Source organism: Coregonus clupeaformis, chromosome 29, assembly GCF_020615455.1.
Source record: "Coregonus clupeaformis isolate EN_2021a chromosome 29, ASM2061545v1, whole genome shotgun sequence".
NCBI classification, from domain to species: Eukaryota; Metazoa; Chordata; class Actinopteri; order Salmoniformes; family Salmonidae; genus Coregonus; species Coregonus clupeaformis.
Window position 1 is genome coordinate 58,479,176 of NC_059220.1, and position 15,353 is coordinate 58,494,528.

The window sequence follows — 15,353 nt, forward strand, 5'->3', positions numbered from 1 at the left end:
AGCCAAACAGCCTCAGCCACACAGCCTCAGCCCCAGCCACACAGCCTCAGCCCCATAGCCCCAGCCAAACAGCCTCAGCCACACAGCCTCAGCCCCAGCCACATAGCCTCAGCCCCAGCCACACAGCCTCAGCCCCATAGCCCCAGCCAAACAGCCTCAGCCACACAGCCTCAGCCCCAGCCACACAGCCTCAGCCCCAGCCACACAGCCTCAGCCCCATAGCCCCAGCCAAACAGCCTCAGCCACACAGCCTCAGCCCCAGCCACACAGCCTCAGCCCCAGCCACGCAGGTTAGTGATTAATGAACCAAAGCCCTGCTCCGCTCTGCCTGTCATCACTCTCCCCAATGGCGATAACACACAGAGCCTCGTCAGTCACCCACAGCACACGGCACAGCACTGCCACGGCAGCAGCTACCATAGCTCACTGCTGGGAATGGGAGAGACTAACATTCTAGCTAAATATATGTTTTAATTTATGTTTTAGGAAAAGCTGCGGTCTGTAGTTTTGGAGCAACTCAAAAGCCCAAAAACAGCTGTAATAGAAGATTATCCTTAAAAAGGAAGATCAAATAGGCTACAACAAGCTCCTGATGCCCTGTGCTAATTCAAATGTTGTTCTTGAAACTGTTTTAGTGTCACTACAACATACAAAAAGAGACCTGGCTTGTTTTAGAACTTCAGAAATACTGTCATGGTATAAAAAGTGAGCCCACCCAATTGTAATCAAAGACATAGATATGGGAATAGCAAAAACTGCTGAAATGACACCACCCTTTGAACAGAGGGTAGACACATATCTGCAACCCTCAAATGAAAATTAAGGCCTACTGTTTTATTTGAGACTGAATAAAAGGAATACAAATATATTTATTTTTGTCCTGGTCTCTGCCAGGATTTCAGGAGAGATGTTCAACTTCAAAATCCCCCCAAGCCAAGGGTACAGGGAACTATGCCTAAATAATTAAACATTGTTTTGTTCACAGAGTTTCTGTGACAGTTAGATTGAATATGTCTGTCCAATAACAGTGGAAACAGATCCAACCCCAAAAAGCAGCCAGATGTCCTTCACCAAAATCATGGCCCAATAAGAGGCAATAACACATTGGTAAAACTCACCTGGTTGAAAAGTACTAGCCTAATTATGATAATTCCTTCAGCCTTTTACACATTGACAGCGATTTATTTACAGCACTTGCCAATGCTATCATTAGGAAAGACAGAGAAAAAACACCTCACCTTGACAAAGAGGGCTCCTTTGGCTGCGAGGGCGTCTTCCCCTCGCCCGTTGTGGTAGCACTCATAGTGGGCATCCAGTATGGGATAGCGGCTGGCCAGCATGACGCCGCTGTTCAGGAACTTGAAGCGGGAGCAGCAGCCCTTCCAGGCGTAGCGGCCCACATCACTCAGGATGTAGGGGAAGTAGTGGTGCAGCTGTCGCCTCAGCCTGGACGTGGCCCGGTGGTCAAACACTTCCTGCAGACACAGGAAGTCCAGGTTGGCAGGGAAGAAGGCAGAGATCTCGTGGTCGAATCCGTCGTCGCCTTGGCGCCGCTTGCGACCGGTGTGCTTCTTGAACACGGAGGTGCGGTGGGACAGGGTGTTGTTAGAAGGCACCCCCCCTGTCAGACTCTCTGCATCACCTTCTCTTTGGTGATTCCCTGTCCCGGCCTCTGGGGGGTCTGGCTCTGGGGCACTGATACTGATCTGGACCCCCGAGGTGTGCATGGGGCAGTCTGGGGAGTTCTGGGCCCCTGTGGTGTGCCCTGGGCAGTCAGAGCTGTTCTGGGCACCAGCAGTGTGAAGGGGGCACTCTGGTGTGTTCTCTCCACCAGCTACATGGACGGGACAATCTGCGGAGACCTGGTCCCCTGTTGAGTGTATGGAGCAGTCAGCACCTGCAGTGTGTATGGGGCAGTTTGGACCTGTGGTGTGTATTGGGCAGTCTGCACCTGCAGTGTGTATTGGGCAGGCAGTTAAGGGTTCGGTCTCGGCCTCGACTGTGTTGTCGGGCCGCTGACCCAGTGAGGATGTGCGTCGGAACCCTGTGACCAGGCTGCTGAAGGAGGTGGCACTGATGGAGGTGTTGGTGGGGGAGTCAATGTATATCTTGATCTGCGGCCGGCTGGCCCCGTTACGGATGCGCTTGCCCACCTCGCGTGCACGGCGCTGGGTCTCAGACAGGTTGTTGAAGCGTGCCAGGGAGTCTGGCAATAGGCACGCATTGGAACTGCCAAAGCAGAAGCTGCGGCCCTGCGGCCTCCAGTTGGCCAGTGACGCCACACCCCCCTGCTCGGCCTGGTGCTTGTCTGGGCAGCGGTGGGTGTAGAGATAGGGATGGCGGGCCGCCTGCAGGGGAGCCCACAGCAGGAAGCCCAGCAGAGCGAAGGGCAGCGAGGCCAGGAGGAGCAGCAGGTAGAGCGGGGTGGACACCAGCACATACAGCGTCACAAAGGAGCAGGGGTCCTGGGAGCGCCGGCGCTTCTCCAGAGAGGTTGCCACGCAGGAGGCCAGCAGGCGGTCCAGCAGCCAGTAGCAGGGGAAGATGAAGCCCCATGACAGGCTGCTGAGGCACCGTAGGAAGACACTAGAGTAGGGAGAGGTGTGGAGGACCATCTCTTCTCTGGCTCACATAAAACACTTTTACACTAAAATCAATGGGGAAAAAACTCAAATCTACCCTCCCCCTGAGTGGAGAAAAAGACACTACATGGTTCCCTTCGCTTTCCCCAGCAGGCTCTGAAGCGCTTTCTCTGACAACAGGAGGCTCCTTCACCCTCCCACTTCCCTCTTCACAGTGGCCCTCCAATGGAGGAAGGAGGAACTATAGTCTCTGGGTGGAGATCATCTTGATGACGTGGAACTACCTGCTGTGGTTACAAAGATTCCATGGACATCAGGGGGGCAGATCTATGAAGAAGTGGATCTCACCACCATCTCAGTTTCAGAACCTGCAGATAGAAGATGGAGGAAAGAAGGATAGAGGGAGAAAGAAAGAGAATTAGCTGTGCAATGACTCACTGTGATGAAAATGTGTGGTCAGCAAAATGAGCCTTGTTCATTTCTCTAATGTCCCCCAATGGTTAGAAATACTGCATCACAGATACATCATTTCTGATAGGCTTGTGTGCATGCAATAATATGTACTACAGCAAAACAGAGATTCACGGGTGTGTCTCTGTGTGTTGAAACAGTAAAAATGAGACGTTTTTATTATAACACAACAAAAAACCCAAATGGTTTTAGTGACAATATACGGTTTATAAATCTGCAGAATTCATAGCAAATAACACTGCTGTAAACGTTAATTCATTAATTGAAACAGTTGGGGGTTTAACAACACTGGAGGTCCACTGGCCTCAGCCTAACCCCAGAGCCACCAAACCATATTCAGCACAGCCTGGACTGTGTGCTGCAGAGGCCCTGAGGCAAGACTGTGTCACAAAGACTGTATAAATGATCATGATGTATGCTGCTCTGAATCGATCAGGATCATGTAAAAATGTCATTGTTTTAAGAAACAGAAAACATTGTGCAGCTCCTGCCAATGAATTATACAGTCCCTGTAAATTGATTTTTGAGGATAACAACTTTAACATCCAAAGCAGATAGTGAGTCCTTTTAGGACTGATGCCAAGAAAAACTGTCAATAGATCAGAAATTGATATATTGATGCAATTAGCTCTCTTCATTAGGTCATCTAGGTTGCATCAAAGTAGAGCACTATACAGGGAATAGCATGCCATTTGGGATGCAGACCCTGTGTCTGTCTGTCTGTCTGCTAGATGAGGAGTATGTCCTGTGATGAGGCTGGCTGCACACTAACTGCATCTGTCTCTGGACCTATGACCATGACCATGTTGGAGTGGAGTGCAGGCAGCAGCAGCAGCTCCCACCAGGGGCTGTTTGTGACCTTCTCCTCTTGGCTGAAATGGCAGAAGGGACGACTGGGAATATGTTCAATCATTTGAAAACAAATTGGACGACCTACGATTAAGGTTATCCTACCAACGGGACATTAAAAACTGTAATATCTTATGTTTCACCGAGTCGTGGCTGAACAACGACATTGATAACATACAGCTGGCGGGATATACGCTACATTGTCAGGATAGAATGGCTGACTCCGGTAAGACAAGGGGTGGCGGTCTGTGTATATTTGTAAACAACAGCTGGTGCATAAAATCTAACACTAAGGAAGTCACGAGGTTTTGCAGCCGGAGGTAGAGTATCTCATGATAAGCTGTAGACCACAATATTTACCAAGAGAGTTTTCATCTATATTTTTCGTAGCTGTCTATCTACCACCACAAACCGATGCTGGAACTAAGATTGCACTCAATGAGCTGTATAAGGCCATAAGTAAACAGGAAAACGCTCATCCAGAGGCAGCGCTCCTAGTGGCCGGGGACTTTAATGCAGCGAAACTTAAATCCGTTCTACCTAATTTCTACCAGCATGTTAAATGTGCAACCAGAGGAAAAAAAACTCTAGACCACCTTTACTCCACACACAGAGACGCATACAAAGCTCTCCCTCGCCCTCCATTTGGCAAATCTGACCATAACTCTATCCTCCTGATTCCTGCTTATAAGCAAAAACTAAAGCAGGAAGCGCCAGTGACTCAGTTAATAAAAAAGTGGTCAGATGACGCAGATGCTAAGCTATAGGACTGTTTTGCTAGCACAGACTGGAATATGTTCTGGGATTCTTCAGATAGCATTGAGAAGTACACCACATCAGTCACTGGCTTCATCAATAAGTGCATCGATGTCGTCATCCCCACAGTGACCGTACGTACATACCCCAACCAGAAGCCATGGATTACAGGCAACATCCGCACTGAGCTAAAGGGTAGAGCTGCCGCTTTCAAGGAGCGGGACTCTAACCCGGATGCTTATAAGAAATCCCGCTATGCCCTCCGACAAACCATCAAACAGGCAAAGAGTCAATACAGGACTAAGATTGAATCGTACTACACCGGCTCTGATGCTCGTTGGATGTGGCAGGGCTTGAAAACTATTACAGACTACAAAGGGAAGCACAGCCGCGAGCTGCCCAGTGACACTAGCCTACCAGATGAGCTAAATCACTTCTATGCTCGCTTCGAGGCAAGCAACACTGAGGCATGCATGAGAGCATCAGCTGTTCCAGATGACTATGTGATCACGCTCTCCATAGCCGATGTGAGTAAGACTTTTTAGCAGGTCAACATTCACAAGGCCGCAGGGCCAGACGGATTCCCAGGACGTGTACTCCGAGCATGTGCTGACCAACTGGCAAGTGTCTTCACTGACATTTTCAACATGTCCCTGACTGAGTCTGTAATACCAACATGTTTCAAGCAGACCACCATAGTCCCTGTGCCCAAGGACACTAAGATAACCTGCCTAAATGACTACCGACCCGTAGCACTCACGTCTGTAGCCATGAAGTGCTTTGAAAGACTGGTCATGGCTCACATCAACACCATTATCCCAGAAACCCTAGACCCACTCCAATTGGCATACCGCCCCAACAGATCCACAGATGATGCAATCTCTATTGCACTCCACACTGCCCTTTCCCACCTGGACAAGAGGAACACCTACGTGAGAATGCTATTCATTGACTACAGCTCAGCGTTCAACACCATAGTGCCCTCAAAGCTCATCACTAAGCTAAGGATCCTGGGACTAAACACCTCCCTCTGCAACTGGATCCTGGACTTCCTGACGGACCGCCCCCAGGTGGTAAGGGTAGGTAACAACACATCTGCCACGCTGATCCTCAACACGGGGGCCCCTCAGGGGTGCGTGCTCAGTCCCCTCCTGTACTCCCTGTTCACCCATGACTGCATGGCCAGGCACGACTCCAACACCATCATTAAGTTTGCCGACGACACAACAGTGGTAGGTCTGATAACCGACAACGATGAGACAGCCTATAGGGAGGAGGTCGGAGACTTGGCCGTGTGGTGCCAGGTCAACAACCTCTCCCTCAACGTGATCAAGACAAAGGAGATGATTGTGGACTACAGGAAAAAAAAATAGGACTGAGCACGCCCCCATTCTCATCGACGGTGCTGTAGTGGAACAGGTTGAGAACTTCAAGTTCCTTGGTGTCCACATCACCAACAAACTATCATGGTCCAAACACACCAAGAAAGTCGTGAAGTGGGCACGACAAAGCCCCCTCAGATTTGGCATGGGTCCTCAGATCCTCAAAAAGTTCTACAGCTGCACCATCGAGAGCATCCTGACTGGTTGCATCACCGTCTGGTATGGCAACTGCTCGGCCTCTGACCGCAAGGCACTACAGAGGGTAGTGCGTACAGCCCAGTACATCACTGGGGCCAAGCTTCCTGCCATCCAGGACTATACCAGGCGGTGTCAGAGGAATGCCCTAAAAATTGTCAAAGACCCCAGTCACCCAAGTCATAGACTGTTCTCTCTGCTACCGCACGGCAAGCGGTACCGGAATGCCAAGTCTAGGTCCAAAAGGCTTCTCAACAGCTTCTACCCCCAAGCCATAAGACTCCTTAACAGCTAATCATGGCTAACCAGACTATTTGCACTGCCCCCCCACCCCACCCCATCCCCCTCTTTTACAGTGAGGGAAAAAAGTATTTGATCCCCTGCTGATTTTGTACGTTTGCCCACTGACAAAGAAATGATCAGTCTATAATTTTAATGGTAGGTTTATTTGAACAGTGAGAGACAGAATAACAACAAAAAAATCCAGAAAAACGCATGTCAAAAATGTTATAAATTCATTTGCATTTTAATGAGGGAAATAAGTATTTGACCCCCTCTCAATCAGAAAGATTTCTGGCTCCCAGGTGTCTTTTATACAGGTACCGAGCTGAGATTAGGAGCACACTCTTAAAGGGAGTGCTCCTAATCTCAGTTTGTTACCTGTATAAAAGACACCTGTCCACAGAAGCAATCAATCAATCAGATTCCAAACTCTCCACCATGGCCAAGACCAAAGAGCTCTCCAAGGATGTCAGGGACAAGATTGTAGACCTACACAAGGCTGGAATGGGCTACAAGACCATCGCCAAGCAGCTTGGTGAGAAGGTGACAACAGTTGGTGCGATTATTCGCAAATGGAAGAAACACAAAATAACTGTCAATCTCCCTCGGCCTGGGGCTCCATGCAAGATCTCACCTCGTGGAGTTGCAATGATCATGAGAACGGTGAGGAATGAGCCCAGAACTACACAGGAGGATCTTGTCAATGATCTCAAGGCAGCTGGGACCATATTCACCAAGAAAACAATTGGTAACACACTACGCCGTGAAGGACTGAAATCCTGCAGCGCCCGCAAGGTCCCCCTGCTCAAGAAAGCACATTTACAGGGCCGTCTGAAGTTTGCCAATGAACATCTGAATGATTCAGAGGAGAACTGGGTGAAAGTATTGTGGTCAGATGAGACCAAAATCGAACTCTTTGGCATCAACTCAACTCGCCGTGTTTGGAGGAGGAGGAATGCTGCCTATGACCCCAAGAACACCATCCCCACCATCAAACATGGAGGTGGAAACATTATGCTTTGGGGGTGTTTTTCTGCTAAGGGGACAGGACAACTTCACCGCATCAAAGGGACGATCGACGGCGCCATGTACCGTCAAATCTTGGGTGAGAACCTCCTTCCCTCAGCCAGGGCATTGAAAATGGGTCGTGGATGTGTATTCCAGCATGACAATGACCCAAAACACACGTCCAAGGCAACAAAGGAGTGGCTCAAGAGGAAGCACATTAAGGTCCTGGAGTGGCCTAGCCAGTCTCCAGACCTTAATCCCATAGAAAATCTGTGGAGGGAGCTGAAGGTTCGAGTTGCCAAACGTCAGGCTCGAAACCTTAATGACTTGGAGAAGATCTGCAATCCCTCCTGAGATGTGTGCAAACCTGGTGGCCAACTACAAGAAACGTCTGACCTCTGTGATTGCCAACAAGGGTTTTGCCACCAAGTACTAAGTCATGTTTTGCAGAGGGGTCAAATACTTATTTCCCTCATTAAAATGCAAATCAATTTATAACATTTTTTACATGCGTTTTTCTGGATTTTTTTGTTGTTATTCTGTCTCTCACTGTTCAAATAAACCTACCATTAAAATGATAGACTGATCATGTCTTTGTCAGTGGGCAAACGTACAAAATCAGCAGGGGATCAAATACTTTTTTCCCTCACTGTACGCTGCTGCTACTCTGTTTATTATCTATGCATAATCACTTTAACTCTACCCACATGTACATATTACCTCAATTACCTCGACTAGCCGGTGCTCCCTCACATTGACTCTGTACCAGTACCCCCCTGTATATAGCCTCCCTACTGTTATTTTACTTTACTGCTGCTCTTTAGTTATTTGCTTTTATTTTTTTTACTTAACACTTTTGTATTTGTATTTTATTTTTTATTTAAAAAAACTGAAATGTTGGTTAAGGGCTTGTAAGTAAGCATTTCACTGTAATGTTTACACCTGTTGTATTCAGCGCATGTGGCAAATAACATTTGATTTGATTTGATTTCAATGTGAACTCTTCTTAGCTGTCTTGACAGGGGCATTATGACAGGGGGTTGGAGAATGTAGCATTTTTCAAACACCTGAAACAGCCGTTTCCTGCAATCTTGAGCCATAATCATTATGCTTAATTCTATGTCAAAAATGTTTATGCATAACAAAGCATACCTCTTGAGTTGTCTGTATCCTCCTGACTAGTGGGTCTTTTTTTAAAAGAAACTCTGCATCGATGCTAAAATCTGGGTAAAAGATTGAAAGCAATGTGAATCTTATTCAGTACATTTAGTTATTGCTTGCTTTTCTAAAGTCTACCAACCTTGCCAGCAGGCATGACAGCTCAGATAGTTAGACAAGCTAGCTACTCGAACTTGACTGATAGCCTGAAATGGCTTCTTGGTAGCTAGTTATGAGTTTGGGAGATTGGGAACCTATCTGAGCTAGCTAAAGTCAGCTTCATAAAATTGCTAGGTGGCTAGTAGTATTACAGAGAAACAAAAATGTAAAAAACAACAACAACAAAAACATTTGATTTATTTAGTTATATAAAGACAAATCTGAGGGGGCATGTGCCCTTGTGCCCCCTATGGGAATTTCATTTACATTTTTGTCATTTAGCAGACGCTCTTATCCAGAGCGACTTACAGTTAGTAAATGCATACATGTTTATAATTTTTTTTTTTTATCATACTGGCCCCCCGTGGGAAACGAACCCACATCCCTGCCGGCCAAACACTCCCCTACCTTGGACGACGCTGGACCAATTGTGCGCCGCTCATGGGTCTCCCGGTCGCAGCCGGCTGCGACAGAGCCTGGACTCAAACCAGGATCTCTAGTGGCACAGCTAGCACTGCGATGCAGTGCCTTAGACCACTGCGCCACTCGGGAGAATTTCCTTTCCTATATGAAACTGTCAGTGTTTGTTGAAATGAAGCATTAATAACTGTGAACTATTCTTTCTTCAATATAGAGTATGTGCCACTTTGTTAAGAAGATAATGATATATCTGCATGTTATACAACAATCTAAGCAATTTCTCATCAATGATAAAGGTTTTGTTGGCTACATTCTCTCTGCATAGCACTCAGAACGATCATCTTGGTATCTTGATGTCCAAATTACACAGAGATAGCTCTCAATTCTGCACCCTATGTGCTTACACAGAATACAATGCAGCATCACACCTGTATTTACTACTATTCATATTGAGGCCACATACTTGGCTTCCAAACATCCCTTGTACCGTGCCTTCAGAAAGTATTTGCACCGCTTGACTTTTTCCACATTCCACGTTACAGCCTGAATTTAAAATGGATTACATTTAGATTTTTTTGTCGCTGACCTACACACAATAACCCATAATGTCAAAGTGGAATTATATTTTTCGGAACTTCTACAAATTATTAAAAAATGAAAATCTGAAATGTCTTGAGTCAATAAGTATTCAACCGATTTGTTATGGCAAGCCTAAATAAGTTCAGGAGTAAAAATGTGCTTAAGTCACATATTAAGTTGCATGGACTCTGTGTGCAATAATAGTGTTTAACACGATTTTTGAATGACTACCTCATCTCTGTACCCCACACATACAATTACAGTATCTGTAAGGTCGCTCAGATGAGCAGTGAATGAGCAGTGAACAAACACAGATTCAACCACAAAGACCAGGAAGGTTTTCCAATGCCTCACAAAGAAGGCTAAAACAAAAAAAAGCAGACATTGAATATCCCTTTGAGCATGGTGAAGTTATTAATTACACTTTGGATGGTGTATCAATACACCCAGTCACCACAAAGATACAGGCGTCCTTCCTAACTCCGTTGCCAGAGATGAAGGAAACCACTCAGGGATTTCACCATCAGGCCAATTATGGCTATAAAACAGTTACAGGGTTTAATGGCTGTGATAGGAGAAAACTGAGGATGGATCAACAACATTGTAGTTACTCCATCATACTGCTGCATCATATTATGGGTATACTTGTAATCATTAAGGACCGGGGAGTTTTTCAGGATAGAAAATAAAAGGAATGGAGCTAAGCACAAGCAAAATCCTAGAGAAAAACCAGGTTCAGTCTGCTTTCCATTCACCTTTCAGCAGGACAATAAGCTAAATCACAAGGCAAAATCTACACTGGAGTTGCTTACCACTAAGACAGTGAATGTTCCTGAGTGGCCGAGTTACAGTTTTGATTTAAATCTACTTGAAAATCTATGGCAAGACCTGAAAATGTTTGTCTAGCAATGATCAATAACCAATTTGACAGAGCTTGAATAATTCTGAAAATAATAATGGGCAAATGTTGCACAATCCAGGTGTAGAAAGCTCTTAGAAACTTACCCAGTAAGACGCACAGCTGTAATCGCTGCCAAAGGTGTTTCTACAAAGTATTGACTCCTTAGGTAAATTAGATATTTCTGTATTTCATTTTCAATAATTTTGCAAAAATGTTTAAAAACATGTTTTCACTTTGCCATTATGGGGTATTGTGTGTAGATGGGTGAGAAAATAATATATTTAATCAATTTTGAATTCAGGCTGTAACAGAACAAAATGTGGAATAAGTCAAGGGGTATGAATACTTTATGAATGCACTGTATTAGCAATGTGTTTTGGCTACCATCTTTGAATCAGCTAGCGTAATATATTTTGATCATATCTAATATGCTTAATGCATCTCACTGTTCAGGGTGATGTGTTAAAGCTGTGTCATGATGATCAACACCGAGTACGACAACAACACTGGACCCTTTTATGAAATTAGACAAAGCAAATCTACATGCACAAGCAGAATCAGCATGCACCTACTTTTTTGGAGCAGGATAGAAGAGCAGAGGAGAGATAGAGAGAAGAGCAAAGGAGAGATATAGTGAAGAGAAGAGCGGAGGAAAGATGGAGAGGAGAAAAGAGCAGAGGAGAGATGATTAGAGCGGAGGAGAGATGGAGAGATGATTAGAGCGGAGGAGAGATGGACAGGAGAAAAGAGCAAAGGAGAGATGATTAGAGCGGAGGAGAGATGGAGAGATGATTAGAGCAGAGGAGAGATGGAGAGGAAGAACAGGTGCAGAACCGGTTCCAGTCCTCATCATCATCCATCTCCCCAGCCCATTCCAGGTTGATTAAGATAAAGGTTATGATAACGGGATTCTAATATCCCATAACTTTTTGCGAAAAAATGGGACCAGCATTGCAAGTTAGCAACGGCGCTAGTAGTTATCAACAGCACTGGTCGAATGAATTTGTTTATTTTCTAACGCTTCCACATGGAATTACAGTAATACGTTGTCTTAACCTTGTCATCTTCAAAGTAAAACACCAGTTATTTTATCAAATAGTAACCCTGTGTCTTATCCAGACTCAACTAATCATAATCCTCAACAGTGAGGATGATAGAGAAAATATTACTGCATTGTGCAAGAGCCGACACATAATATCATCCTCCCTACATCTGTATCTAACCCACAAATATACATGACACACAGACATGCAAACCACAGTGCCACATCGCATAAACTGTATGAACCAGAGGAGGAAGGGGAGGACCATCCTACTCAGTGAATTTCATAAAAATACAAATAGTGAAACATAAAAAAAGTTGATACGAGAAGAAATTATACAACGAGCAAAGTGACGATGCTGTATGTGGCTGCTATGAAAGTGAAGGTGCAGGTGATCAGGGGTGTATTCATTCCGCCGATTCTGATGTAAAACGTTTCTTAAATGGAAGCAAATTGAACAAAACAGGGATGGACCTACCTGAATTTGTCCAATAGAAACTCTCATTCTAGAACAGAACGTTTTGCAACTGATTAGACTAATGATTACATCCCAGATCAGCTAGATGTAGGCAAGAGTGTGCAAGGCGGTATTGAATGTGTTACTGTCTGTCACCTTGATTACTCCAATTTGTCTCTCGACCTGTGCACCAATGTTATAAACTTTAATTTGTAGGCTAGGTCGTAGCAACCTCATGATGGGTATAGGGCAAAACATTTTTATCAAGTAGTACCCTAAACCTATTGATGTTGAGCTGGGAGAATGGAATATGAATGACAGTCATCCAATACGCTGTAATAGAAATAAGGCCATGCTCATAAAAAATTGTCCCTCCCTAATCTTAAACAGCACCAACAGCCACTGGTATGAACGGTATAGTATCCTATCCTATGCATACTTTCAGTTTCATAGACATATTTGCACATACATAAAGCATACACAAACACTACAGATGTAGGAAATGCAAACTTGTAGTGTATTTGAGTATTAAAAAGACTTCTAAAGTTTGTAATTTCCACATTGAAATTTGAGACTTGATTTGCCTTAACAAAAAATGTCAATTAATTATAATCCACATAATAATTCACATTTCCTGTTGCTGCTGGATTATTTTCCTGCTGTAGCAAACAGGCTCAAATTAAGTGTGACACAAATTCACAGTGACACAACCAAACACAGAGGAACACTCACAGGGAGGAGTTTTGCAGTCAGAAACAATCTTGTATTTTATTGCTGTGTTTGCTCTGCTGGGTCCACTGCTGCTGATTACAGGGCAGGCAGGGCACCACTGTAGCCCGCTGTGCACATCCCTTTGCTACATGGCAGGATGCTGCACCTACCTATAGTATGACCAGACCAGGCCTGAATGTGATGATCTCTGCCTGAACACACTACTTGTGCTTGGCAGAACACAATGTGAAGTATGCTCTAGTCAGAGAGTTTGAGCACAGTAAGAGATGGAAATCTTTAACCTACCCCTGCAGCTTACAGTAATGCTTCTGCAGCCACTAAGACCACACACCAAGACACCCACATAAATACTGTAGTATTGCTATATTTATATAGTACAGTATTCACTGTAGTGCTTTTGCAGACTTTACTGTAATATTCACTGTAGTGTTTTTGCAGACACAAATTGGGATAAGGGGGAGGGGAATAGGCAGGGTATATGCAAATTAAATACTGTAGTATTACTTTAGTTAAAAAGCTGTAGTGTTTTTGTAGACACTGTAGTGTTTTTGCTGAAATTACTGTAGTATTTACTGCACAGTGTTTTGGTGGATAATGCTGTACTATTTACTATAGTATTCTACGCTATACTACACAATTGTATAGGAAGTACAAAACATGATTGAGGGATACTACATGTGGGCATACACACATGCATGCACATGCGCACAAGTACAAACACAGACACAGATATGCATGCGCACACACGCGCACACGCGCATACACACACACACACGCGCATACACACACACACACACACACACACACACACACACACACACACACACACACACACACACACACACACACACACACACACACACACACACACACACACACACACACACAGAGAGAGGAGTGGACAGCAGTGCCCTGACCTCTGTCTAGTAGTGACACTGAGAGCCCTTCTGTCTAACTGCCTGAGTAGCCAGCTCAGCAGTCAGCTCTGCTCTTCACTGTCTTTACATGACTAACAACTCTTATCTGTTGTTTACTGGAATTAATCTATGAATATACTGTATCTTTCCGTTTTGCAGGAGGCTTCGGCGATGTTGTGTAAGATGTATCCCCCACTGAGAAGGGTGGTATCTGTTTGATCTAGCTAGCCAACCATGTGTTTGTTTTGGAGTTAAACATGACTCTGATAATAATCTTTGCCATCTTTCATAAAGGACCCAAAGGACCTTCCTGCCTGACAAATACACACTCAACTGAAGCAAAACCAATCACAGAGGGACTCACCAGTTTGCTTCCCAGACAATGGGGATGAGCATGACAAACGATTGGGGCGCCTGCCTCAACCACTCCCCATGGATCTGTTTACGAAATGTCCCCCTCCATTGGATCCATACTGATAACGTCAAAGCACCTGCTAACATGAGTGGGTGAATGTGTTTGTTTGTGTGTCTGTGTGTGTGTGTCTGTGTGTGTGTGTGTCTGTGTGTCTGTGTGTGAGTGCATGTGAGTGTGCGTGGCTGTTTGTGTCAATACGTGATAGAGTGGGCAAATGAGTGATGTACTGCTAAGTATCCGGTGACCACAGAGATTGATGTAGCCCATCCAGCCGGCTGTGGTGGTTTCCTTCTGTTTCATTATTAATGGTGCAGAATGGTGGAGAGTGTATGAGTGTATGCTGCTGCTACATTGTGAGTAATGACCAGAGACACCGGCAGCACTGTATGCTCTGAAGATGTCTGTGTTCAGGGCATAGCACTAAAATAGACCAGTAGGATCTGAAACTATTCAAAATAGAGTTCCTGTTTCCCTCTCCTCTGAGCGAAGGCCCTTCTCTGGATCTCTTTCCTGTAAGCTTTGAAAGTTGCCTCCTGTTCTTCCTCCACTGCTGAGCCAAACCAGGAGTGTGTGCCAGAGGCAGCCAGTGACGCCACTCTGAGCATGCTCAAGGGATTTTGGTTGTCATGGTGACCTAGTCACATGCACCTAGGAACTGTACTAGCGTTGCCTGTCGGCGTCTGGTGGTGAATGTTGCCCACCTCCAATTCTCTTACCACACACGTTTGTGTTCAATCTTTACACAACACAACTGCACTGTGGATCAAACACACACACACACACACACACACACACACACACACACACACACACACACACACACACACACACACACACACACTACTGTAAATACACATAAAGCTCATAAGCATTTGCTCACAAAATATTGTACACACACTGGCAAACACATACACCTGGTCACAGATACAGGTACCTTTAAAAATGAGAACAAACAAACAATCTAATAACCCTGAGCCTGAGGCACAGCTGTAGAGCATGCAAGTGTAATTCAAATCCACACACCAACAGACAGATGCAGTTACTCAGC

The 15,353-nt window shown here is 45.2% G+C and overlaps 1 protein-coding gene across 2 annotated transcripts in view; it reads right to left on the reverse strand.

The window, feature by feature from the left end:
- Positions 1-15,353, reverse strand: part of LOC121576722 (sphingomyelin phosphodiesterase 3) — a 68,081-nt gene that overhangs the window by 21,449 nt on the left and 31,279 nt on the right. For both annotated transcript variants that reach the window (XM_041890109.1, XM_041890108.1), the window contains one exon: positions 1,239-2,950. In XM_041890109.1, the coding sequence (XP_041746043.1) occupies positions 1,239-2,615 (1,377 nt within the window). In that variant the 5' untranslated portion in view covers positions 2,616-2,950. The remainder of the gene's footprint in view (positions 1-1,238; positions 2,951-15,353) is intronic.